Source organism: Panicum virgatum, chromosome 3N (genome assembly GCF_016808335.1).
Source record: "Panicum virgatum strain AP13 chromosome 3N, P.virgatum_v5, whole genome shotgun sequence".
Taxonomy (NCBI): Eukaryota; Viridiplantae; Streptophyta; class Magnoliopsida; order Poales; family Poaceae; genus Panicum; species Panicum virgatum.
Genome location: NC_053147.1, coordinates 2942296 through 2965760, shown reverse-complemented (window position 1 = coordinate 2965760; position 23465 = coordinate 2942296). Strand labels below are relative to the sequence as shown.

Here is a 23465-nt window from a genome sequence, read left to right as displayed (position 1 = left end):
AACTGAAAATGTTTCAGGAATAAAGGGACCTTTCTTTACATCCCTTAGCAATCGCTGAACTCGACTAAATACCTCCTCATCCGAGATCTCTTCCTCCGAGTATCTTGATGAGTCAGATGTTCCCTGATACTGGAAACCAAGCATTTCCCGAGCATGCAACGGCTGGATTCTTCTCTTCAACCAGTCGAACATGACTGCTTCTCCAGTCACATTCTTTTGTCTAAGGTTGGCAATGCGCGCGAGTAGCTCAGGAATTTGGCTCTCATCGACTGGTTTCTTATTCCATTCAGGCCACTGAATCGGAGGGCCCGGAGTAATCGATGGGACACTTTCCCACTGGTTTTGGACATAGAACCACTTGGGCTTCCATTCGATTACTTTATTGCTAAGACTATACAGAATATACATTCTATCCTTCCTATGCCTAAGTTTGAGACCTGCATCTCCTACTACATCTAAAATGAAGGAGTCTGGCTACGGTTAGAAGTGGAAAAGGAATCGGAAGAGTTCAAAATGGGGCTCGATGCCCAGAAAAGCTTCGCACAAATGCACGAAGATGGAAATGTGAACAAAAAAATTGGGGGTCAAATGATGAAGCTGGATCCTGTAGTATCGCAGGAGCCCAGAGAAGAAAGACGAACAAGGAAACCCCAATCCCTGTTCCACATAAGATGTGAAAGCAATAATTTCCCTCGTATTTTCATACGGAATCCTTACCCAAGGTAGGACGACATTGGATAACGAATCTGGGAATCAAAAGACCAGCTGAAACTAATGTTTCTAGGTCAGATTCGGAGCACTTACTCATGTTCTAGCCTTCTTCCTGGGTTAGTTCTGCGGTTGCACCCTTCCCCTTGCTTGATTTCTTGGGAGCCATCCGGAAATCTACAGAGCGCTTCACGTGCATACACTGATGGAAACCCTAAGGCGAAGTTGAGAAGCAAGGAGAAGCAAGAAATGTAGATCTTAGGGCTGGAAGGCAAGAACAGATCTAACAACGAAAGTGAATGGCGGCCAGTGGGGTAAAACCTAAGTTACCGCTTCATTTTATAATGACGGTGGCAATATGGTAAAACACCCTAAAAGGCCAACAGTCCGTTGCAAATCGCGAAAAACATGGGATTTTCTGAGATATTTCCTTTTTCTAAGATTACATTCTGGAAAAAGAAAACACTCACATCCCTAGTCAACTACTCGACTCTTCTTTCCTCGACTGGGATTACATTCTAGAACAAGGAAAAGTACTCGACACAGTACAACTACTCGATATTACAACTCGAGTACTTCTTCCTAAGTACCTTTACAGCGACTCGGGTCTGCACGCACACTTTTTGGCTTCCTGAGAAGCCTGCTACAGCTAGATCGACCCGAGGCCGTGCAAAGTACAAACTTGTTATTCCCATCAAGGGAATAATGATCTTCGTATTCTGGGAGAAAAGTTTCAAGAGTATGGAGGCAGATTACAGTAATCGCCTCGCAAGCCCTCTTGTAGCATATTGCGGAGAAATTTCTCCTTCTCCCTGAATACGTTGTGACAAGATTAAGCTTTCCTGCCAGAGATGTCAGTTCTTGGGCACCCAGAAATAGGCAACCCCAAAAGAACAACATACATACCTGCAACCAGTCCACAGAGAACTTGCCTCATTGAAAGATGCAAGGACATGATGTCCAGAATGGATCCAATGAGAGCATGGGAGTGGCAAGATGAGGTAGCAGGGACTTCTCTTGTCACTCGCAAGTTCTCTTCTAGCATCTTTTGCTGGAAAGGACTCCACAAACTTCAGGAGGGCGAGAGCAAGAACACCAAGGATAAGCCATGGCTTCTATACGTTGGTGCTTCTGGCAAAGGCTTCTCTCCCCGTTTATAGCCACAAGGGACATTACTGGAGGACAACCCGTGACGCTACAGTTGTAGCATTCACCAACGCATTAAAGTATGCAATAATGCAGATTCTTCACGCAGTAACGTCCCACGTGAGCACACAGTAAATAGCCGAACATCCCGGGTTTTATTTCCAAAGTTATTTCGGGTGCAATCAGTGTGGCGTATTCAATTGTATCATTTTTTTGGGATTTTACCCGAAAAAGAGGTCTTTTCGAATATCAGATCTGATGAATCCTGCAAATAGTCTGAAGAATAAAATCTGATGCAACGTCTTAAATCTTTAAGTCCAAATCTTAGCTCGGGGGCTACTCGCAGCGTAAGGGATTTTGATTTAAGGCTCGGGGGCTGCGGGATATACGCATCAGAGATTTATTTTTCAAATTTTTTGAAAAATAATGAAGGAAAAGGACTGAAGTGACCCTCAGCCTGATTCTGCGATTCAACCTAAGGCTCGGGGGCTACTCCATATGGAGCGCGAGTACTTCGCGCACCATATATGATCAAGATTTCGGAGCTTGAGCACCTCACAGCCTCGAAGCAAACCGGAAGTACTTGAAGGACTACTCGACGTATCTGAAGGAAGGCCCAGAAGCAACCAGAAGGACGTTCTGACTACTTGAAGTACTCGAAGACGCCCACCAAGTACTCGACGCCTGCAGGACTCGGCTACGAAGAGCTCGGGGGCTTGTCAGACCCGAGGCAGCGGGATTGCTTATAGGCATAGAATGTTCTAGAATAAGGGGTAGCTTATGGATGTACCTTATCTCTTTTGTAACTACCCGAATAGGCGTAGAACTAGCTGCAGTACAAAGGAAACTACCCGATTGTGTTGTAGTAGGACTCCAACTGTACTCGGTTAGGACTCTCCATGTAACTCTGTCCCCCCGGATATATAAGGGCGGGCAGGGACCCCCTCCAAACAATCATCAACACCTAAGGCAATACAAACAACCACACAGGACGTAGGGTATTACGCAACTCGCGGCCCGAACCTGTCTAAATCTTTGTGTTCCTTGTACCATCGAGTTCCAGAGCAGTCGATCCCTACCTACAAAACTTTACTGCTAAGGGTATCCCTGAGCAGGCTTGGCGGAAAACACCGACACCCTAGTAGGGGGCTAAATCACCTTCAAAACGCGAAACACGTGTTAAGCGATCGGGCCCACGAAGGCCTACAGTCTCCTTTCGATCCAAAAGAAAGGAAAGGACTCAAAAAGGCACTCTTCGCACTCGACCCACGGCCTGGCCCTACAGTGCAGCCCATCCGAACCCCCTCGAACCTGCGGAGCCACCTCCGCTTTGCTCGAGGCCTCCCCGCCGAGACCCTCGACAGCGCACCGCAGCTCCGCTTTGCTCGAGGGTAGCGGACCTACCCTCGGGAGAGCAGACTAACTCCGCCTCGCTCGAGGCTACCCCTCGGCAGATGGAGTTAGCGATCCGCTGGCCCACCGTCCGCCTGACAGTAGCAATAAATGCCAACCACTCCACCTCGGCAGAGCGGCTATGACCGGAATCCCATCCGCCAACTCCGGTTACTGCTCAGCCATCCCCGTCACTGTGGCGCCACTGTGGGAACCTGCGGCGCCCTGTGCGAGACGTGCTCGGCACTGCTCCCGCCGCTGTGCTTCCTACTCCGTGTCCTTTCCCCACTGCGGAACCCTCGATCGGCATGGGCGCGACCCTCGAACGCGGCCCGGGCCTTGACCGGGGCAAGACTCCCGACTGCAAGACCCTCGAGACGCCGCCACGTCAAGCACAGAGGACGGTACCCACAACAGGAGACGCCACGACGCCCACAGGAGCCACAGAGACACCGGCGCGATCTCCGCAAGCCCAGGACATCGCCAGGACGACCGCCACGCCCGGCGCCTCACTCTCCAGTACGGCACAATGTACTTTCTACAGTAGGGATCCACTATGCGCCTCTGATTCGGGGGGAAGACGATGACTTCTACCCCCTCCCGTACATGTACTCCGCCCCCTTTGCGTCTATAAAAGGGGGTGGCGGGCTCTATCTTCTCCATTCTGACTCTCTCATCCACGCTCACACACGACCAGCTCCTTAGCTTCGCTCGCTCGTTTTCCTGATATTGGCACTTGCCTCAATCATCTAGCAGAGACTTGGGAGCTTCTCTCCCTCTCTCGCCTCGCTTGTATCTCCTACTACAGGCACCCCGATGTAAGATAGTACAGTGCACTCGCTCACCTTTGCTGGACGTACGGCCCCGCGGCCAGAACCAGGGTAAAATCGTGTGTTCCTGTGTTGCCTCTTGCATCAACCATCCAGGGTGAGGGATCACGCAGCATCGTTGCTAGTTGGTGCCGGACCGCCGGGTCAGGACACCAACAGATTTCTACTGGAACATCCTAGAATACGTCTTCTAGGCTCCACATGAAGTACTAAATGAAGTCTATTTGCAAAATTTCTTTAGAGATGGGTGTAAATTTTCGCGACGAATCTAATGACGATAATTAATTGATGATTGGCCACAGTGATGCTACAGTAACCATCCTCTAATCACGTGATCAAAGGTCTCGTTAGATTCTTCATGGTTCCTAGCGCATGGGTTGTGGAGTTAGTTTTGTAAATTACATTTATTTTACACTCTTAATTAAGAGTCAAAGTATATTCTAGGCTCTTTTAGAAACAAACCAAACGGGATCTATTTTCTAGCAGTCCAACAAATCCCAGCGCCCTATAAACAAACAAATTGCTACTGATCGAAGCTGCACATCCTCAAATCCCTAAACCCATCGAGAATCTCTCTCGTTTCTGCACCGGCGTCCACCCAACGACACTACCTTGCCTGCGGGCACGCCGCCTCGCCGTACGTGAGGGACGACGGCGGCGGCGACAGGAGTCCGTCGCCGGCAGCCTACCTCCCGGATGAGCTCGTACTCGAGATCGTCGCCGGCTGCCGGCCAGGTCCCTCTGCCGCTTCAAGTCCGTCTCCCGGTCCTGGCGCGGCCTCATCTAAAATAGGCATAGGCATGATTTGCAGTATCCATTACCAGCCTCAGATTTGCAACTTCGCAGCGTATGCTAAGAGCACCCGCAATGTAGTCGAGGCTTGAAACATCATTTCACTGACGAGGCTTCAATACATATTCTCCTCCAACGTGCAGATATCGGTGCCTAAAAGATCGTGGGCCCAGTGATGAAATAAAAAAAGAACTCTGCACAGCCACCTCTACAGCCGCCGCTTCATTCGTGCTTGAAGCTGGCCAGTGTAATATTATTTTATTGATTGCATAGAGTAAGCATCGGTGACAGTACTATCCTCCGTGCTTGCATTTTGCAACTGAGCATCGGGTGCCGCGATGAGGAAAACGATGCTCCGAGCAAGAGAGAGGAAAACTAAGCATCATTTTGGCACCACACTGCGGATGCCCTAATAAGACCAATCCTAATGATGATTTTATTCTAGTGTTTTCAAAAGTGCCACATTAAGAAAATACAAATAAAACTAGAGATAAAACTCACTCCACAATAGTATATTGTTTCATATTCTTTATTTCACAGGTTTTCATCACATTTAATTCTAAATTTCATCCAGAGTTAGTAAATGTGCATATATAGCTTTGATCTCTTCTCATTAATTCTCAGTATCACTATCACACCATCTAAAACAATAATATGACTGACATCCTATTTAACGTGCGTGAAATTTTCATAAAACCTCCAACGGAAATGGTCTAATTTCTGGTTTGATTACAGCGCTGGCTGACGAAGTAAGCTTATTCCAACTGCGCATCGAAGGCGCTGCCTCGTTGCAATCGCCCATGTATTTTCCAAGAAAATGTCTTCAGCGTTAGGATTCAAGCTAGCTAAGCTTAGATATGGCAAGCAGCAGCAGCTCCACAGCAGCAGTGTCCAATGCAACCATTACGACAGATCACTGCAGTGTCCAAACATCAATTTACTGATGTACTGTACTACTCCCTCTTGTTTAAAAGAAACATGTCCATACTAAAAAACTTGCCGGTTAATATTTTTTTTACTATGGGCGTATACCCTAAATCCTATACCCTAAACTCTAAAACACTAAAGATGAAGTGAACTCACCCGTGTGTCCCATAGCAGACTTAAAAAAATAAGGATTTAGTATAGGAAATAAGTATAATATATAAACAAGAAAAAAAGAGAGGAATATATATAGAGTACACTTAAAAAATAAGGATTTAGTATAGGAAATAAGTACATAATATATAAACAAGAAAAAAAAGAGGAATATATATAGAGTACATAGGAAAGGTCACACGATTGTGTCAGGCTAGAACGGTGGTGTGGCCGTGTTCTAGGTGTCGTAGTAGGTTCAGTCAGTTGGCGCGTGTATGTGCTCGCATCTTGCGTCCGGAGTCGAAGTCCAGTATCATGGCGTGCGGCGCGTGCTGTTCGTTTGGTAGGAGATGCAGTTGCAGGGAGGGCCGAGTCTTTCGGGAGTATGGCGTCCGCGGAGAAATGCAGCATGCACAACGAGACGCAGTCAAGCTGGAGACCGATTCCCGTGGAGAGCAACAGCTCGGCAAGGAGTTCGTGTTCGTGCGCATGGCGATCAGCTTCATGGCTGCGTGGGTTGTGTGCTGCCATGGCTATAAAGCCGGATGTAACCCGTGTGCTCGGTTTGAGCCCGTTCGAGTCCTTTGTTCAGTAAAGCAGCTAACATACAGGCCGTGTGCGGCTGTGCGCGGCCGGGGCATTCGTCGCCATTTTTCTTGTGTGTACTGTTTATCTTAGCTTGTACTGTACATCTTCTACCTCGCGTTCGTGTGCATGAGTGAGTGATCCTAGGACTAGGTTCCAACATTTGGTATCAAAGCTTAGATATGGCAAGCAGCAGCTGCTCCACAGCAGCAGTGTCCAATGCAACCATTACGACAGGTCACTGCAGTGTCGAAACATCAATTTACTGATGTACTGTACTACTCCCTCTTGTTTAAAAGAAACATGTCCATACTAAAAAACTTGCCGGTTAATATTTTTAATTTTTTTACTATGGGCGTATCAAAGCTTAGATATGGCAAGCAGCAGGTGCTCCACAGCAGCAGTGTCCAATGCAACCATTACGAGCAGCAGTGTCCAATGCAACCATTACGACAGGTCACTGCAGTGTCCAAACATCAATTTACTGATGTATTGTACTACTCCGTCTTGTTTAAAAGAAACATGTCCATACTAAAAACTTGCCGGTTAATATTTTTAATTTTTTTTACTATGAGCGTATACCCTAAATCATAAACCATATACCCTAAACTCTAAACACTAAAGATGAAGTGAACTCACCCGTGTGTCCCATAGCAGACTTAAAAAAAATAAGAATTTAGTATAGGAAATAAGTATAATATATAAACAAGAGAAAAAGAGAGGAATACATATAGAGTACACTTAAAAAATAAGGATTTAGTATAGGAAATAAGTATATAATATATAAACAAGAAAAAAAAGATAGGAATATATATAGAGTACATAGGAAAAGGTCACACGATTGTGAAGGGCAAAAAAAATTAAAATTCACGCCTGGTGGGACTCGAACCCACAATCGTCTGATTAGAAGTCAGACGCCTTATCCATTAGGCCACAGGCGCCTTTTGTGTCTTGCGTCACCTTTTCGCCTAGATATCGGTGGACCGACTCAAGGCTCGTCGATCGTCGTCGTGCAACTCCAACGCACCAGAGATCCAGAGATCCAGCACGCACCCCCAACATGGAGGAACGTCTGACTTCTAATCAGCCGTCCCAACCCCAGCATCATCAGGAACGCGGGCCGAAGCAAGGCGAGCCACCGCGCCAGGTCGCCGGAGCCGAAGGAGATTGGTGTGGGCAGAGCACGATGGAAGCGGCCAAGAAGCTCAGCGCCGGAGCGGCGGGGAAGAGGAGGCACGGGTCCACGGCGCTGTTCGTGGCGGTGGACTACGCCTTCCTGCTCGCCTTCGCCGGCTTCCTCGCCTACCTCGTCGGGTCCCGGATCCTCCCCTCCGTCGCCTCCTCCTCCTAGATCGGCTCCCGCCCTCCGCGGATCTCTTCTTTCTCTGCCGCCCCCTGTATTTCGTTTGGATCCGATGTGAGACCGATCCCCGGATCTTCCCCCCGGGAGGTGGATCTTGTCTCGTTGTGATGCATGACGCTCCTGCGGTGTAATCGAATCTCCCATTTTGATTAGAAGAGAACTAGAGATGTTTCTTGGCAACTGGGATGGTAATGTGAGAAATCTTTGCTTGTTCAATTGCTGTATCTGTTCGTGTGCTGAGATTGCTTAGGATTGGATCCGGCTTCTGTGTTCCGATCTGTGTTGACGGCCATCTGTGTGTAATCTACCAGTGCTCATCGCCGATCTTGCCGCATATAGTTGAATAAAGACTGTATTGTTAAACTGGATGGAAAATGAGCGTTGAGATCAACGTCCTTTCAGCATTTCGGTTATGGCCGATTTCCCGTCACATCGAATTTTTGGAAACATGCATGGAACATTAAATATAATTTAAAAAATAATTAATTGCACAGTTTAGCTGTAAATGATGAGATGAATCTTTTGAGCCTAATTAGTCAAAAATTAGACGCTAATTATTAAATAAAAACGAAAATACTATAGTAGCCAGACCCAAAAATTTTCACCAGCTAAACACACCCTATCTTCAGTTATTCAGAACTTCATATTTTGCTTCAACCTACCTAGGAAATTTTTTCCGGAGGAATGGTGCGACGCCAGCTATCCTTATCTCTGTGTTCAGCCTAACTTTTCTATTCATGATGTCAAACTAGACTCTGATTTAGCCTCTTATATAACTCATAAACCAGTTATGCAATTTCGTCAACATTGCCCAACATCAGTGCGATTTTCAATCCTGAGCTGTTCGCTGAGAGAAACCTTTCGCACACAAGAGCTCTGCTGCCTGAGAAAAAGGGTTGAGACAACAATTGGTTCAATTCCACCAAAATACAGCAGTTCAATTCCGTTGCAAGAGGAAGAGATCAAGTCTTTTTAGCATCTCCACTATATGAAAACCCGTACCATACATACAGCATGTTGCATCAAAAGTGGCATTTATCTGCCTGACATGACTGCCAATATGAGGAACACTTGAGGAGGCTACTGACATCGATGATCAGTCAGCAAATTTACATCCTATTCCTTGATAGCTGCTGTAGTTGTGCTCGGTTAGGAGCTGTGGTATACAGATGTTCACAAGTTTACGACACTACACGGATGCCTGCGACTGATGGGATGTTCTCTCGGAGCTTCTGACTTAGCGCCACTCTAACAGTCTTCACACCTGCAGCGCGGCCTGTGAGCCGGACTTTCACAATGGGGCCAATGATATTGACGAGCTCGAGCTCGCCACCTCCTGTGCCAGAAAGGTATGGTCTGATTTCGGCTAGTACCTGAAATGTAGTTTTTAATGGAGACACCAATACTTTTAGCTATCCCTCTTTAACATTTTTTGTATCTGTATAAGAAGGTGAAAAAGGTAAATCATTTAATGGTGTGTATAGTCTAGAGTGTGGTACCAGAAGGAGACGTGGTATAAATTATAATGTTGCAAACTATTATTGGCACGGTGATAATAGAGAAATATCACTTAATCATAACGACAGGATGTTTCATCAATTCAGAGTTTCAGGCACACTCCTCTTTCCTACTCTACATAGTAGAACAGACAAATTTCAGTATTTCATATCTCATATTAATATAAACTGGGTCTGGAGTATTATTAGAGCAGGAAAAGTATTGCCCCATGTTATAAGACATTTTTCTCATAAGATAAAAAAAATCAACAAAAACAACATTGTTTCAGTGTAGAAGGAATGCAAATCCAAAACAATGCCAATACTTGAACGATGTTGCGATAATTGTTCCTAAACTGTTACTTCACACTACCTTGCACAAACTGATGGTTGCTCCGGTAACAATCATATATATTTATTCATACGAGTTTCTAGCTTCAGAACATATTTATATTTCAGTTTTTTCATGTGCGAGGTTGCTAGTGCTGCAATATTACCAACTATAGACTAAATTTGTAAGATGGATCCATATATTCATATTGTTTAGAAATAGTCTGAGTATAAAATTACAGTACAAACATCCCTTTGAGAAAAATATTCAGTGCCAAGCAGTTCTAGACCTATCGACCATATACAAATGCATCACCTGCAGGTTTAAGCGATCACTGCTGTCGCCCTAACTATGCCTATTCCTGCAAATCATCTAACTAGTGTACATCATTCAGGAATAAGAAACAATAAACAATAGAAGCCTACAAGTGGACAAATACCTTCTGCACATTTGCTTCGTTTAGCTTAAGCCCCATCTCCCTGTCCGAAACACGTTCAACTGCACTGATATCTGGTATGTTCTCCATCAAGCGTCGCTGAATGCCCATCTTCATTGTCGTCACTGAGCTTGGACACGATCCACATGCTCCCTGAAGCTTTAACCTCACCACATTCCCATCAATCTCATGCAAGGCGACGTCGCCTCTCCATCTGCTATTAGATAAGGGCGCACTTTATCCAGGACTGACTCGACATTTCCAACGGTTAATGGTAATTGAACCACTGTATGCAGGTCGGCGACAGCTCGAACAGCTGCTACAAACAAAACAGCAGTTGGTAAAGGTTGACCTCTTAACAGGCTGAGTTTCGAATTGTTCAGATCATTCAGGGGAACTGGCTCAATTAGATTCGGGCGCACTTTTTCAGCGAAATCGCTTGCTCGATATATATATATATATATATATATATATATATATATATATATATATATATATATATATATATATATATATATATATAGCACCCCGGGTGTTGAATATTATTCAACACTCATGGCGGAGCACTACCAGCACTCCGGCGAGAGAATTTTACGGTGCAACAATGTGGGGGGGGCAGTAAAAACCTTAGACTGTATGCTTTCAATGCATAATTGGGCGTGAGGATCCTGATTTGGCGTGGTTATTGATTGTATTAATGCACGACTGACTTTCTCGCACATCAATAAAGCATTGAATTAACAGTAAAAAGGGCGCCATGCAGGGGTCGTTCAGCTACGGTCATGTCAGCAATTTCAGGCATGCACGGTAATGGGCGGGTGGTGTATAAAGTGGCATGTGTGGAAGTAAAAATAAATGGTTCGTCCGTTTTATTATTCAACACCCACGGCGGAGCGCCGCCCCTCCTCCGGCGAGAGTTATTTACAGTGCTTTGTTAAGACGGGAGTAAAATGTTGTATTGAGTTTGCATTTAATGTAGATCGCGGTGGGTATGGTCAAATTCACATGGTTTGACGTGGGACTGGAGTATTTATTACAGTTTCAATTTTCTGCATGTTTTTTGAGCATTGGATGCCACTACTACTTTTTTTTATTATGTTAAGACGGCTAAAGAAGTATTTCGAATGTCAGGATGTTTTTTGAAATGTTAGGAGTATTTTCACTTGACTAGAGTAGTATTTTCAAATTATAGGAGTATTAGTTATTTTGAGTGTTTTTCAATCCATAAGAGTAATTTTTTCATGAAAGTAATTTACAGAACTTAGAGAAGTAATTTTGATTATCATTTTGAGATTGGCTAATTTTGAGTATTTATTATTGAAATTCCGAAGTAATTTTCCAAAAATTGAGAAGTATTTGTCTAATGGAAATTAAGCTCACAGTGGTATAGGTCAATGAAATAGAAAAAAATAGACTTGGACATATAATCTACTAGAGTAATTTTCAAGAATTGGAGGAGTAAAATTAACTCATGATATTAGCCCAATGATAGAAATGTTATTTCTCTATTACTCCTCTAATTCTATGACAATACGCTTTGAGATTGGCAATATTACTGCTCCTATCATTACTCAGTTACACTGCACAAACTTAAAAAGGCTCCCCTGCGACATGCACAAACTTCCAACCATTAACTAAAACCCAAGAATTACTCTTGTATATATAACCTTTATAGAAACAGAAAGTATTGGACTCAGATCCAGCTATTGATCTTGTTGTGAAACATCAGACCACGAGAATAATAATTCTTATCTTGGGGGACTCACAAACAAAGACAAGGTTACTACTATATCATTCTAACAATTACTACTAGGTTGATTTAACCAACGCTTTGACCGATGTCTAATAAGAAGTAATCGCACACTCTTTCGATGGGTGACTGCTTTACATCAATTTACAAAATATCTCCAAATATCCGCAAGTTCTTTGCTCTCTGCACATATTCAGAAAAAGTCATGTTCATGGAGATAATTGAGATTCCCCGAAGAAACAATGTCTCCTGTGAACAAGGAAGAAGATTTAGAACATAGAAGCATGAAACAACTCAAAAATTGGTGCACAATAAACAAGCAAGAACCATGTTGCTTTGTTTCTCAAGAATTACTACTCTGTATCATAAAGCATAAAAAATACTACTATATATCATAAAAATTACTACTCAAAATTATAAAAATACTTCTCTAAATTATAAAAATACTACTTGAATATGAACATAATACTACTATAAATTATAAAAAATACTACTATAGATGCGTCTGCCTTGCGATGTGGAAGCGCAAATAATAATTTTTCCTAACTTTTATGCTCTGAAAGACTGAAAATTACTACTACAATATTGTTTGTACTAAAATAATTGATATTGGCTCAATTGACGTAGCCATTAGAAAATGCAACTTTTTATCTTTATGAAGGCATCGCTTGTGCCCTCTTCCAAATCCCACAGGAAAGCTACTAGTAGTACTAGTTAATTACCTAAAAGTGGATAAATCAGAATGGAAAACATGGTCTAGTTAGTGCGTGATTTAATGGTGAATGGTGAATGCAGGAGGTCCTAGATCTCGGAGGTGGTGAGTACGAGGAGAGAGAAAGAGAGGATAAACATGAGAGTGTGTATCTTATTTTATGGTTTTATTCCAAATTTTTTGTGTAACGGAGGGGAGACGGGATTTTTGGCTAACCCAGTGCATTGAACGATATTAAATGCGTGTGACTTGATTTTGCTATTGGATTGGGAGGAAGAAAATTGAAAATTCAATAGCAATCAATGACGTGATTCTAGTATTTGTATTGATTACGCTTCTGCGGGTGGGGGAGTAATTTGGTCGATTTAATTTCTGCTCGCCGGAGTTGTAATAGGCGCCGCCGGTGTGTTAGAATAGTGTGTGTGTGTGTGTATATATATACACACACACACACACACACAACGGAAGCATCAAGCATGTAACTATGGATCTTATCGTTTTGAGTCTCCAAAACCACATTATGAGCCATCGGAAACAATGTAATTATATTCACCAAAAATCAAGCAAAAATTCATTTGTCCCCATTCCAGCTATGCGCCTATGCGAGCATGTTCAGGGAACATCTGCAAGAAAGCTTTACAAGTGGCAAATACAGCGCCATTGAGAGGGAGGTCCTCACCTTGGCGACGCCGGGCAGTGGACATGGTGGCAACCAATCTAGGCGGAGAGCTCCCACGCGACCACGACGCGATCCCCACCTTCAGAACGGAGGATCTCAGTTAGCGTCGTCACATTCCCAAAGAAATTATGGGAAATGAAAATACAAGGAAGAAGATGCGTTGGCCAACCATGAACGAGGAGGTGGATGACGAGGAGGAGGAGGTGGACGGCCCAAACTGCGCCGCGCCCGCAGCCGCCGCCGACGTCGCCATCTCCGGCGGCCCGACTGGAACCTGCCCCTCACGCCTGAGGGCGAGTATTCCAATCGGTCGGCGTGGAGGGTCGAGAGTCGAGACGCTCTCGCCCACCGGACGCCACCGATGTTCCTTGGTGGTGGCTGGCGGGGTGATTTGTATCATGCTGCATTTGTGTGCTCGCCGGCTTTCTCTCTCGGGCGCGGCCCGGCTCGCCCGGGCGTTCGTTTCGCTGGCTTCCTGCCAAATTTCGCGCGGTCCAACTGGTGTCGCCACGGGGCGTGGCTGTGATAATCCCACCGACCATCATGCGCAGAGATTATTCAGAGTGAATTAGATAGGCCGCTCCTGAACCCGTGTGCATGCATGTTAGCAGCTAAAGAGAAAAGAAATTCTGCGCGTGCATGCAGAAAATACAACGATAATCCACGTACATGCAAATTTAAAGCTAAAAACTATAACGATTAAACCGAGTATTTAGGTTAATTTTAGATTGCACTATTATCTCTTTTATAACAATATCTTCAAAATAAGACTACACTTATCTATGTTAGCGCAACATTTTTTTAAAAATTCTTTAGTGCTAAATAATTAATTTGGCTACCGGAACAAAAAATTGAACAACACGAACAAAAATTACTTTTTACAAACAAAAAGATAAACTTAACACATAAATAAGATGTACTACAAATAAAATATTAAATATGATAATTTGAATTTGATTGTATAGACATAAATTCATACCTGTAGTTCTGTCCGGTATGGAGCTAGCATCATCGTAGGTATAGCACATGGAAACAAATAGAGGGTTAGTCGCAACAAGCAGCCCGCTAGAACATGGCCTTTTTCGAGCCATTTAACTGAAATAATAAAAAATACATATCACAAACAAATGAGTCAACATCACTGATCAACTAGTGAACAAATAATTTAAATTGCAAATAAATTAGTTACAAACAGACAAATAAGTTTACATAAAAAACAAATGCATCTATATTATAGAAAAATATTCCTATAAGTATATATGCATGTGTTAAATAAATAAGGATATAAAGAAAATAAATAATTTCACACATCAACTAATGAAAACCTACAATACAAATAAACCAGTAAACATTGAATATGACTCGCTTTTCCTTGAACCTATAGTTTTATACTATAGTGATAGATAGGGTTGTGAACCTTCAATTTTATAAAAAAAACAAACATGGTTGATATGAATTATAAAAAGATAAATTACAAACTCAAATAAAGAAAGTTGGTGTGTAATTAATAAAAATAAAATTACCATATAGATAAGGGGAAACAGAAATATTAAAAAAAAGAGAGAAAAATAAACATAAACTATTAGTACCTTTCTAGAAAATATATTAAAGAAAGATATATGAATTAAAATTCAAAATATATGAATGCTATGTAGTAGAAAATTTCTAAAATGATTAAAAGGGAAAATATGAATTTGTGAGTTTTCTAGATATAAAAAAATATGAATTTTCCAAATATGAAAAATATAAATATTACATTAATCTAAATATAATTTCAAACTTTAATACAATTCTTTTCATCAGACCCATACTTTCATGCTTGGAATTGTTGAGTTTCATGAATTTTTGCTATGAAATGATTGGCACAATCTCATAACCAATAAGATCTTATAAAGGTATTGAGGTATTTTGTTGTGCAAAGAAAAGAAGAGACTTTGTACGAGCAAAGTGACAAACTATATATTATAGCGAAACACGAGACGCCAAGTATTTAGCACAAACAAAGTCATCAGAACTCAAAAGTGTGATGTTATTCAGAAACAAATGTGGCACATGTATTGATGGTCTACTGCTGATATGTCCGTGTCAACTAGGGCGTGTTTAGTTCGCGAATTTTTTTGGGTTCGACTACTGTAACACTTTCATTTTTATTTGGTAATTAGTGTCCAATCACAAATTGATTAGGCTCAAAAGATTCATCTCATCATTTACCGCTAAACTGTGCAATTGATTATTTTTTAAACTATACTTAATGCTTCATGCATGTGTCAAAAAATTCGATGTGACAGAGAATCTTGGAAATTTTTAGGAACTAAACATGGCCTAACTAAGGGGTGTTTAGTTGGTAAAAAAGTTTGGGTTTGGATACTGAAGCACATTTCTTTGTTATTTGGTAATTAATATCTAATTATGAATTAATTAGGTTTAAAAGATTGGTCTCGTCCTAATCAGTTAAACTGTGTAATTAGTTATTTTTTCAATTGCATTTAATATTCCATACATGTGTTCGAATATTCGATGTGACGGATAAACACCCCTAATACGAATAAGGGGGTGATTAGTTGGTGAAAAAGTTTGGGTTTGGATACCGTAGCACGTTTCGTTGTTACTTGACAATTAATGTCCAATCATAGATTAATTAACATTATTAGATTCATCTCGTAGGAATCAGTTAGACTGTATAATTAGTTATTTTTTCCAACTACATTTAATGCTTCATGCATGAATTCGAAAACTTGATATGATGGGTACTGTAGAGAAAAATTTGGGAACTAAACTAAACTCCCCCTAAGTTTGGCAGGCAAAGAAAGAAATTTACCAGCCACAGGACAGTATCTGAAAGTCAACGGTCCACGGATCCCATGGCAGGATCAGAGACCGTCGAAACCGCCGAGGCAAACAAAGCAACGATCTCCAGGAACCCACCGGCAGCAGCTGGGCTGGGCGAGTCTTGCCGTCTCGGGCCAACCCGAACCCCAAGGCTCGCGACCGCGACACTTTCCTGTCTCCTCCGCCTCCCTCCTCAGATCTCGCCGCCGGCGGACATGCTCCCCTCCTCCAGCGGCGCCCGCGCCCGCGGTCTCCTGCTCGGCCTCGCCCTCGCCCTCGCGTCCCTGCTCGCCCCCGCCTCCGCCTCCGAGTCCGACCACAAGGTACGCGCCCGTCTTCCACATGTTGCACCGGATCCAAGTCTCCGCCCCGCGCTTGGGTAGTTGGGTTGGATCGCCCGAGTTCCCCCGGATCTAGGCCGCCTCTCCGGTCGGATCTCTGCGCTGCTGGGTTGGCGGCGGTTCTCACCCGGGGTGGTTTTAGTGCGCGGTTTGGTTGTTCAGACTCTTCAGAGGGAGCGGATGCGGGGAGAGAGTTGTCAGTGTTCGACGCATGCGGCCCGTTTGGCACGGCACGGATTTCCGACTTAGGATTTAGGAGCTTTGCTTGAGAAAGTAAGGATCGATGTGGGAGTGCAGGCAAATGGGCGTGCTAGGACTTCGGCACGATAGCTTAGTGGCTCATGGGTTTTGGATTTTCAGTAGATGGTTGCTATGGTCACTTTTGGTCTGATTTCTGATGCTTAGAAACGTATATAACTTAGTCAGTACTCAGTAAGTAGTAATCTTTTACATTATGGTTTACTACAGCTGGTCTTTGATTACATATAGCAGCGTCGTTATGACTTGTGTGCCCTGTCACCGATAATTCACCAATATCGCGTTATGTGCTGTCCTGAAGCTATGAATTTGTTTGGCCAGAATTCCAGACTATTATTGTTCACTCTGCTTTTATCTATGTTCTACCAGAACGTCACAGACTACTATGTTCATCCAGGTTTAATTTTTGTTCGAATTAAGCTAATATTGAGGTATCTTGTACCTCATATCGCACACTGAAAAAAACCCTGGTAACCGTCCGTTTGGACTCAGTTTATAAAATTTATAAAATTTATGCTATATATCACACTGGTGGCATTGTGGCAACATCCAGCACATTTTTTTTATGTTTCAATGCAAATATTGCCAACATTAGTGCGTTTTATGCAGAAGGTGGAAAGAAACATTATCTATGTGCCACCAGCAAATTACTAAGTCTCTGAAACACGATAATGCTGTACCGCAGCACCGGTGTAACAGTTAATACTATGGCATTGTCGCTGATAGCTCAATACTGTCAGCAGTACGGTCCTTTTCCAACAGTGTCATTGAAAAATGATATACAATTTTATTTAATTATTTATCCCGCAAAAGTTGATACTTCCGGGTGTTTCTGTATGCATAACTGCATATGATAGGACATCATAAATTCACAATACTGTTTGTATCATCTAGCTTTTAATTTTGGTTTTTGAATGAATGCTATCTTTGTTTCTTTTGGGTTTCATCTCTAGCCTACCCCAACTTGCTCAGGGAAAAAAAGGCTATGTTGTTGTTGTTGCGTTTTGAATGAATGCTAGAATCAACTAACTTCGATGCAATATGAAGTTTGGACAATTTTATGCTTGCCCTTGATTTCTTTTATTTAAAAGAACTATCTAGTTGCATGCAATCTAGAATTTGGACATTTTAAACAGCTCAAAAGACCAAAATTTGTAAATACTAAAGATAATCTTCATTAGTGCTTCAAATGTTGCAGTTACTGCTGTCATGTTGAGTCCTTAGGATATGTGAAGAACTTTTTTCTGAAACCTAGCAAGTCTCAATGACAGCTATTATTAGGAACAGTTACTTAGGATCCCATGGCTTTTCTGTATAAATCTGGATAGAATTACATCGGACGATCCCTGAGAAATAAGTCACTACAGAAACTCAAAGTGGAAATCATCCATGGCATCTGACGGATTTGCATTATGTGGCTGCTGTACTGTATATAAGCTTGAATGTTGTTTTCCTTGAATAAATTATGCTTCCTGCATGCTGTACAAATATGGTCTAAACTCAAAAGTTCTCATCATTTTGTTATGTTTCTTTGATGCAGTACAAAGCGGAGGAGCCAGTTAAGCTCTGGGTGAATAAAGTTGGTCCTTATAATAATCCTCAAGAAACTTACAACTATTACAGCCTTCCATTTTGTCAACCATCTGAGAACCCCATACATAAATGGGGTGGTCTTGGAGAGGTCCTGGGTGGAAATGAGCTGATTGATAGCCAGCTTGAGATGAAGTTCTTAAGTATGCTGTTATTGTTCTCATTTCATCCTTGTCTTTGTTTACTATTTAGTACAACATCTATTATGTCCTTTAGGTATACCCTTTCTGTGTGTCTAATTGTATAAATGCTACTTTTGGTGTAGGAAATGAGGAGAAGGGCTTCATTTGTACACTTGAGCTGGATTCTAAAAAGGTTCAGCAGTTTGCTGATGCCATTGAGAACTCATATTGGTTTGAATTTTTCATAGGTATGTGGATCCACTTTTGATTGATTATGTTCTGTACTGTTGTGATGATTTGGGATTTGCTTCTTATTTCTGACACTGATGTTTCCATCTTTGTTGGTATCAATTATTTTTTGTTGCTTGCTGCCACTCTCTCCTAAGACGATCTGCCTCTTTGGGGTAGGTTCTTCTCATCTAGTATTTTTTTTGTGCATTTTTTTGTCTACTTCTTTTGTCTGACATGATAGTTGTCATCTGTTTTGAACAGGTTTTGTTGGGGAGACTGACAAGAACAGTGAAAACAAGCATTATCTATACACACACAAGAACATCCTTGTTAAGTACAATGAGAACAGGGTATGCTATATTCTTTGATCCAGAACATTAACACATTAATTTCATAATTTGAACAAAACTAAATAATTTGATCTGATCTGATCTGATTTTTATTTTAGATAATTCATGTAAATCTCACCCAAGAGTCTCCTAAACTTCTTGAAGTTGGTAAGAAATTGGATATGACATATTCAGTGAAGTGGGTAGCAACAGATGTGTCATTTGCACGTCGTTTTGAAGTGTACCTGGACTATCCTTTCTTTGAACACCAGGTAATACTTTATCTGTACACAACCAGCAATTTTCTATTCAATTTATCAATTCCAACCATAGGGAGCTTTATCTTCCCTCTTAACTAACTATAATGTTCTAAGTTCTGTTCACATTACTCTTTCAGATTCACTGGTTCTCCATTTTCAACTCTTTTATGATGGTTATTTTCCTAACTGGTTTGGTTTCGATGATATTGATGCGGACTTTGAGAAACGATTATGCCAAATATGCTCGTGAAGATGATGATCTGGAGTCCCTGGTGAGCATCTGAATTCTGGTGCACATGCTGTTTAACTGTATAGTTATCAGCTAGAGAAATTTCTTTCACTAGCTTTTGCCCTCTTCCCAACTCAAATTATTGCTTAAGTCATGACATTACCTTGGTAGGAGAGAGATGTTAACGAGGAATCAGGATGGAAGCTTGTCCATGGTGACGTATTTCGGCCTCCCCGAAGTTTGATGTTTCTTTCTGCACTTGTTGGAATTGGCACCCAGCTGGCAGCTCTTATCCTACTTGTGATTGTGTTGGCCATCGTTGGCATGTTATACATTGGGTATGCTCAACATACACCGCCCTTAACCTTCTCCTTGCATGCAGAACATATAACTTGAAATATCTGAGAGTAGCCACAATCCATCTCCATTGGAAGAACATGTCTCTCTAACTTCAATTGTATGGTGTTTGTCAGGCGAGGTGCTATCATCACAACATTTATTGTGTGCTATGCTCTTACATCGTTCATTTCTGGATATGTTAGTGGGGGTCTTTACTCGAGGAATGGTGGTATGGTTCTACCAATTTTCTACCAATTTTCTATTCGTTGTACTGTTTCTTTGCACACTTCTTTTCTTTGCAGTATCTGTTCACATCCTATTCCTTCATGTTGTTCTTCTCTCTATTAAAAATACTTTACTCACCTCAATCATGGCTTATCAAATGCACTTCTTGAATCCATGACAGGCAAAAACTGGATTAAAGCTATGGTCCTTACAGCATCCCTCTTTCCGTTGCTGTGTTTTTCAATTGGCTTCGCACTGAACACAATTGCTATCTTCTACCGCTCATTAGCAGCAATACCATTTGGGACGATGGTTGTCATGTTTGTACTTTGGGCTTTCATCTCCTTTCCCTTGGTGCTTTTGGGGACTGTTGTTGGTAGGAACTGGAGTGGTGCTCCTAACAACCCCTGCCGTGTAAAGACTATTCCACGGCCTATTCCTGAGAAGAAGTGGTACCTTACACCTTCTGTCATCTCGTTGATGGGTGGGCTGCTTCCCTTTGGCAGCATCTTCATTGAGATGTACTTTGTGTTCACATCATTCTGGAACTACAAGGTAAACAATGAAATGCTGATTAATATTTTTGTACTCGTTGATATTCTCCTTTACCATTATGATCTTAATACTGTAAGGGTGTGCATGGTTGTTTTTTTAAATGTTCGCTGCTGATTATAAATGATGTCCTTGCTTCGTACTGCATTTTGTGTATGATCTTGTCTGAATCCATATTTGCAAATTTTATTGGGCCGAGTGTGAAGCTGATGCAATTTTTGACAGGTGTATTATGTCTATGGTTTCATGTTGCTGGTCTTCATCATCCTTCTAATAGTCACCATCTGCGTCACTATCGTGGGTACCTATTTCTTGCTGAATGCTGAGAACTATCATTGGCAGTGGACTTCGTTTTTCTCTGCAGCATCAACTGCTTTGTACGTGTACCTATACTCCATCTACTACTACCATGTGAAGACAAAGATGTCAGGCTTCTTCCAGACAAGTTTCTACTTTGGCTACACATTGATGTTCTGCCTTGGTCTAGGCATTCTTTGCGGTAAGTTGCCTTGTTAACTGAAGATTGTGCCTCTGCAATATGTGGGACCGTTTTCAGTTTTTTGACATCTCTTGCTTTTTTTTTCTTTTGTGATTCAGGTGCTATTGGGTATTTAGGGTCAACCCTGTTTGTAAGGAGAATCTACAGAAATATCAAATGTGATTAAATTCCTGCTACTCACTAGCAGCAGAGAGATCATATGTATTCAGTGCGGAAGCAAGGCCTCAAGATAGATTGATGGTAGATCCTGAATAGGTTTTTGAAACTACAGAGGACATGCTCCCTTTGTTCACTATCATACGCATTTTTGCTTGCCTGCTTATTCCTGTGGAATCGTCATCATATTGTATACCTATGTAGTTGAGGATTAGTCTAAAGCAACGGTTTTTATTCTTTTCTCTTTTTTTTAGTATTTTTGTTTGGTAGGATGTAATCAGTGAATGTTCATGCGGCGCGAGCACAATTGTTGGGAATTTTCCCTCCTATGCATCATATCATCCCGTTCAAAGTTTCCAAGTTCAAGTTGAGGAGTGTTTAATTCCTGAGCACAGCGCCTTGAAGATTTATTCCAGTCGTTAGGTTTTGGGAAATGCCTTTGCAACCATCATCATACTCAAGTGGTTTGGTGTATGGCACCCATCTGGTCTTATTTTATTAACATTGTGAACGTTGTGATTATTTGCGGCCTGTTTGATTCAGTGTTGTCTGGCGGCAATCCAGGGAGAGGTCCTAAGCCTATTTACATGGTACATCCCAAGTTCGACTAGTTTGACTAGCTAGAAAGCTTTGCTTTATTACCACCTTTCTTTTTGTGGAGTGATTTGAAGAATCTGTGAGAAATGACATATGGCCTGCCTGGTTGGAGTTGGAGGTAGGCGGGCTGGGCGAATAGGCTTTGCGCTTGGTGGTATCAGGGTTGGGCTGGACAAGGTCGAGGAAGGCTTCACATAGGCCTGACTCTCCCCCAACGTTTGGAACCGCATGCAGCTAACTGATGTGAACGCAGAGATGCCTGTGAAAAAGAAACGATGAAACGTCGGTCCAAGCATCCACAATGCGTCTCGGCGTGTCATCCGGAACAGTACCAAGAAATTCGATCAGCCTTAGGCAAAATGTCTGGCTGTCAATTTATGCATGACAACAGTACGTTGACGTATCTATAGAAGCATCTTACAGATAAAAAATAGTGTCTCGACCAGATAAACAACACCATGACGCACACAAAGGCCGTGTTTAGATGTTTTGCAAAAAAAACTGCGATGGAATCTTGCTAATTTGAAGTATTAAATGAAGTCTATTTACAATTTTTTTTGCACAGATGGGTTGTAAATTGCGAGACGAATCTAATGATGCTAATTAATCTATGATTAATCAATAATTAGCGGATGGTTACTGGAGCATCACTGTTGCAAATCATGGATTAAGTAGGCTCATTAGATTCGTCTCGCGATTTACGGTCCATCAATGTAAAAAATTTTGTAAATAGACTTCATTTAGTACTCCATGCATGTGTCGAAACATTCGATGTGACTTTTTTTTTTGCGTTTACGGGTTTATGGGGTGGGAACTAAACAGGGCCAGAGGCTTTTTCATTACAGGTGCACGCCAGGGCCGTCTCCAGAAATTTGAGGTCCATGTTCAAAATATAAATGGGGATCCAATTTTTTTTAAATTTTTTTGAAATGCCAATAAAATTGATATATATTTTCACTCATTAATATATCAAATATATAAGTTAAATATGTCTTGTTTCATACAATATATAGAAATATGTCAAACATAAACTCAAAAATAGGAAAAGTATTACTGACCTCAGGTTCTACTGAAAACATCATTTGTCTAGATTTTTTTTAATAAATTCTTCAATAATATCTTCATAATTAATTTTCTCCAAGACATCATTTATTGATGTCGGGAGTCTCAACATCTTCTACGCCATCCCTAGGACTATCATGAGTATCATAAACATTGGCATCACGAGCAGCAGTCTCAACCTGTACTGCATCATCACTATTATTGTCATCAACATTAGCACCTGGAGCTTTTCTCAGAACAAATCTATCAAGAGCTCCCTTTTGAGATTGAGCTTCTGCTTCTAATTTCTATTTCTTTCTACGCTTCTCGGCACCAGAATCATATTTTCTACTCCCTCCGTTCTAAATTATAAGTCATTCCAAGAATTTTGGAGAGTCAATTTTTTTTTAAGTTTGATCAAATTTATATAATAACATAATAATGTTTATGATACCAATTAAGTATCATTAGATTCTTTATTTGTTATATTTTTATAGTATATACCTATTTTATGTCATAATTTTTTGTGTTTCTCTCTATAATTTTGGTCAAACTTTGAGATAGTTTGAC

The 23465-nt window shown here is 41.7% G+C and overlaps 2 protein-coding genes, 1 non-coding gene and 1 pseudogene across 3 annotated transcripts; 2 read left to right on the top strand and 2 right to left on the bottom strand.

Moving 5' to 3' along the window:
* Positions 1-7398: 7398 nt before the first annotated feature.
* TRNAR-UCU lies at positions 7399-7471 on the bottom strand. Its single transcript has one exon. It is a non-coding gene; the product is annotated as a tRNA-Arg (tRNA).
* An 85-nt stretch (positions 7472-7556) lies between these two features.
* On the top strand, positions 7557-8167 carry LOC120663727. Its single transcript, XM_039942623.1, has one exon. It carries the CDS (start codon positions 7591-7593, stop codon positions 7879-7881), a length of 291 nt encoding a protein of 96 aa, XP_039798557.1. The 5' UTR covers positions 7557-7590; the 3' UTR covers positions 7882-8167.
* An 898-nt stretch (positions 8168-9065) lies between these two features.
* Positions 9066-13837, bottom strand: LOC120667442 (annotated as a pseudogene).
* A 2396-nt stretch (positions 13838-16233) lies between these two features.
* Positions 16234-21623, top strand: LOC120663725 (transmembrane 9 superfamily member 1-like). Its single transcript, XM_039942622.1, has 12 exons — positions 16234-16449; positions 18266-18458; positions 18581-18685; positions 18824-18841; positions 18930-19018; positions 19117-19269; positions 19395-19529; positions 19658-19824; positions 19960-20054; positions 20232-20605; positions 20828-21101; positions 21200-21623. The coding sequence occupies exons 1-12, from the start codon at positions 16342-16344 to the stop codon at positions 21265-21267; spliced, it is 1779 nt and encodes a 592-aa protein (XP_039798556.1). The 5' UTR covers positions 16234-16341; the 3' UTR covers positions 21268-21623.
* The last annotated feature ends 1842 nt before the right edge of the window (positions 21624-23465 follow it).

Bases quoted from the DNA above. Each gene is read 5' to 3' on its own strand.
- LOC120663727 (XM_039942623.1), top strand. From the start codon at position 7,591: ATGGAGGAACGTCTGACTTCTAATCAGCCGTCCCAACCCCAGCATCAT.
- LOC120663725 (XM_039942622.1), top strand. From the start codon at position 16,342: ATGCTCCCCTCCTCCAGCGGCGCCCGCGCCCGCGGTCTCCTGCTCGGC. The intron at 19,019-19,116 runs GTATGCTATATT...TTTTTATTTTAG, and splicing joins TTAAGTACAATGAGAACAGG to ATAATTCATGTAAATCTCAC. The intron at 20,055-20,231 runs GTATGGTTCTAC...AATCCATGACAG, and splicing joins TCTTTACTCGAGGAATGGTG to GCAAAAACTGGATTAAAGCT.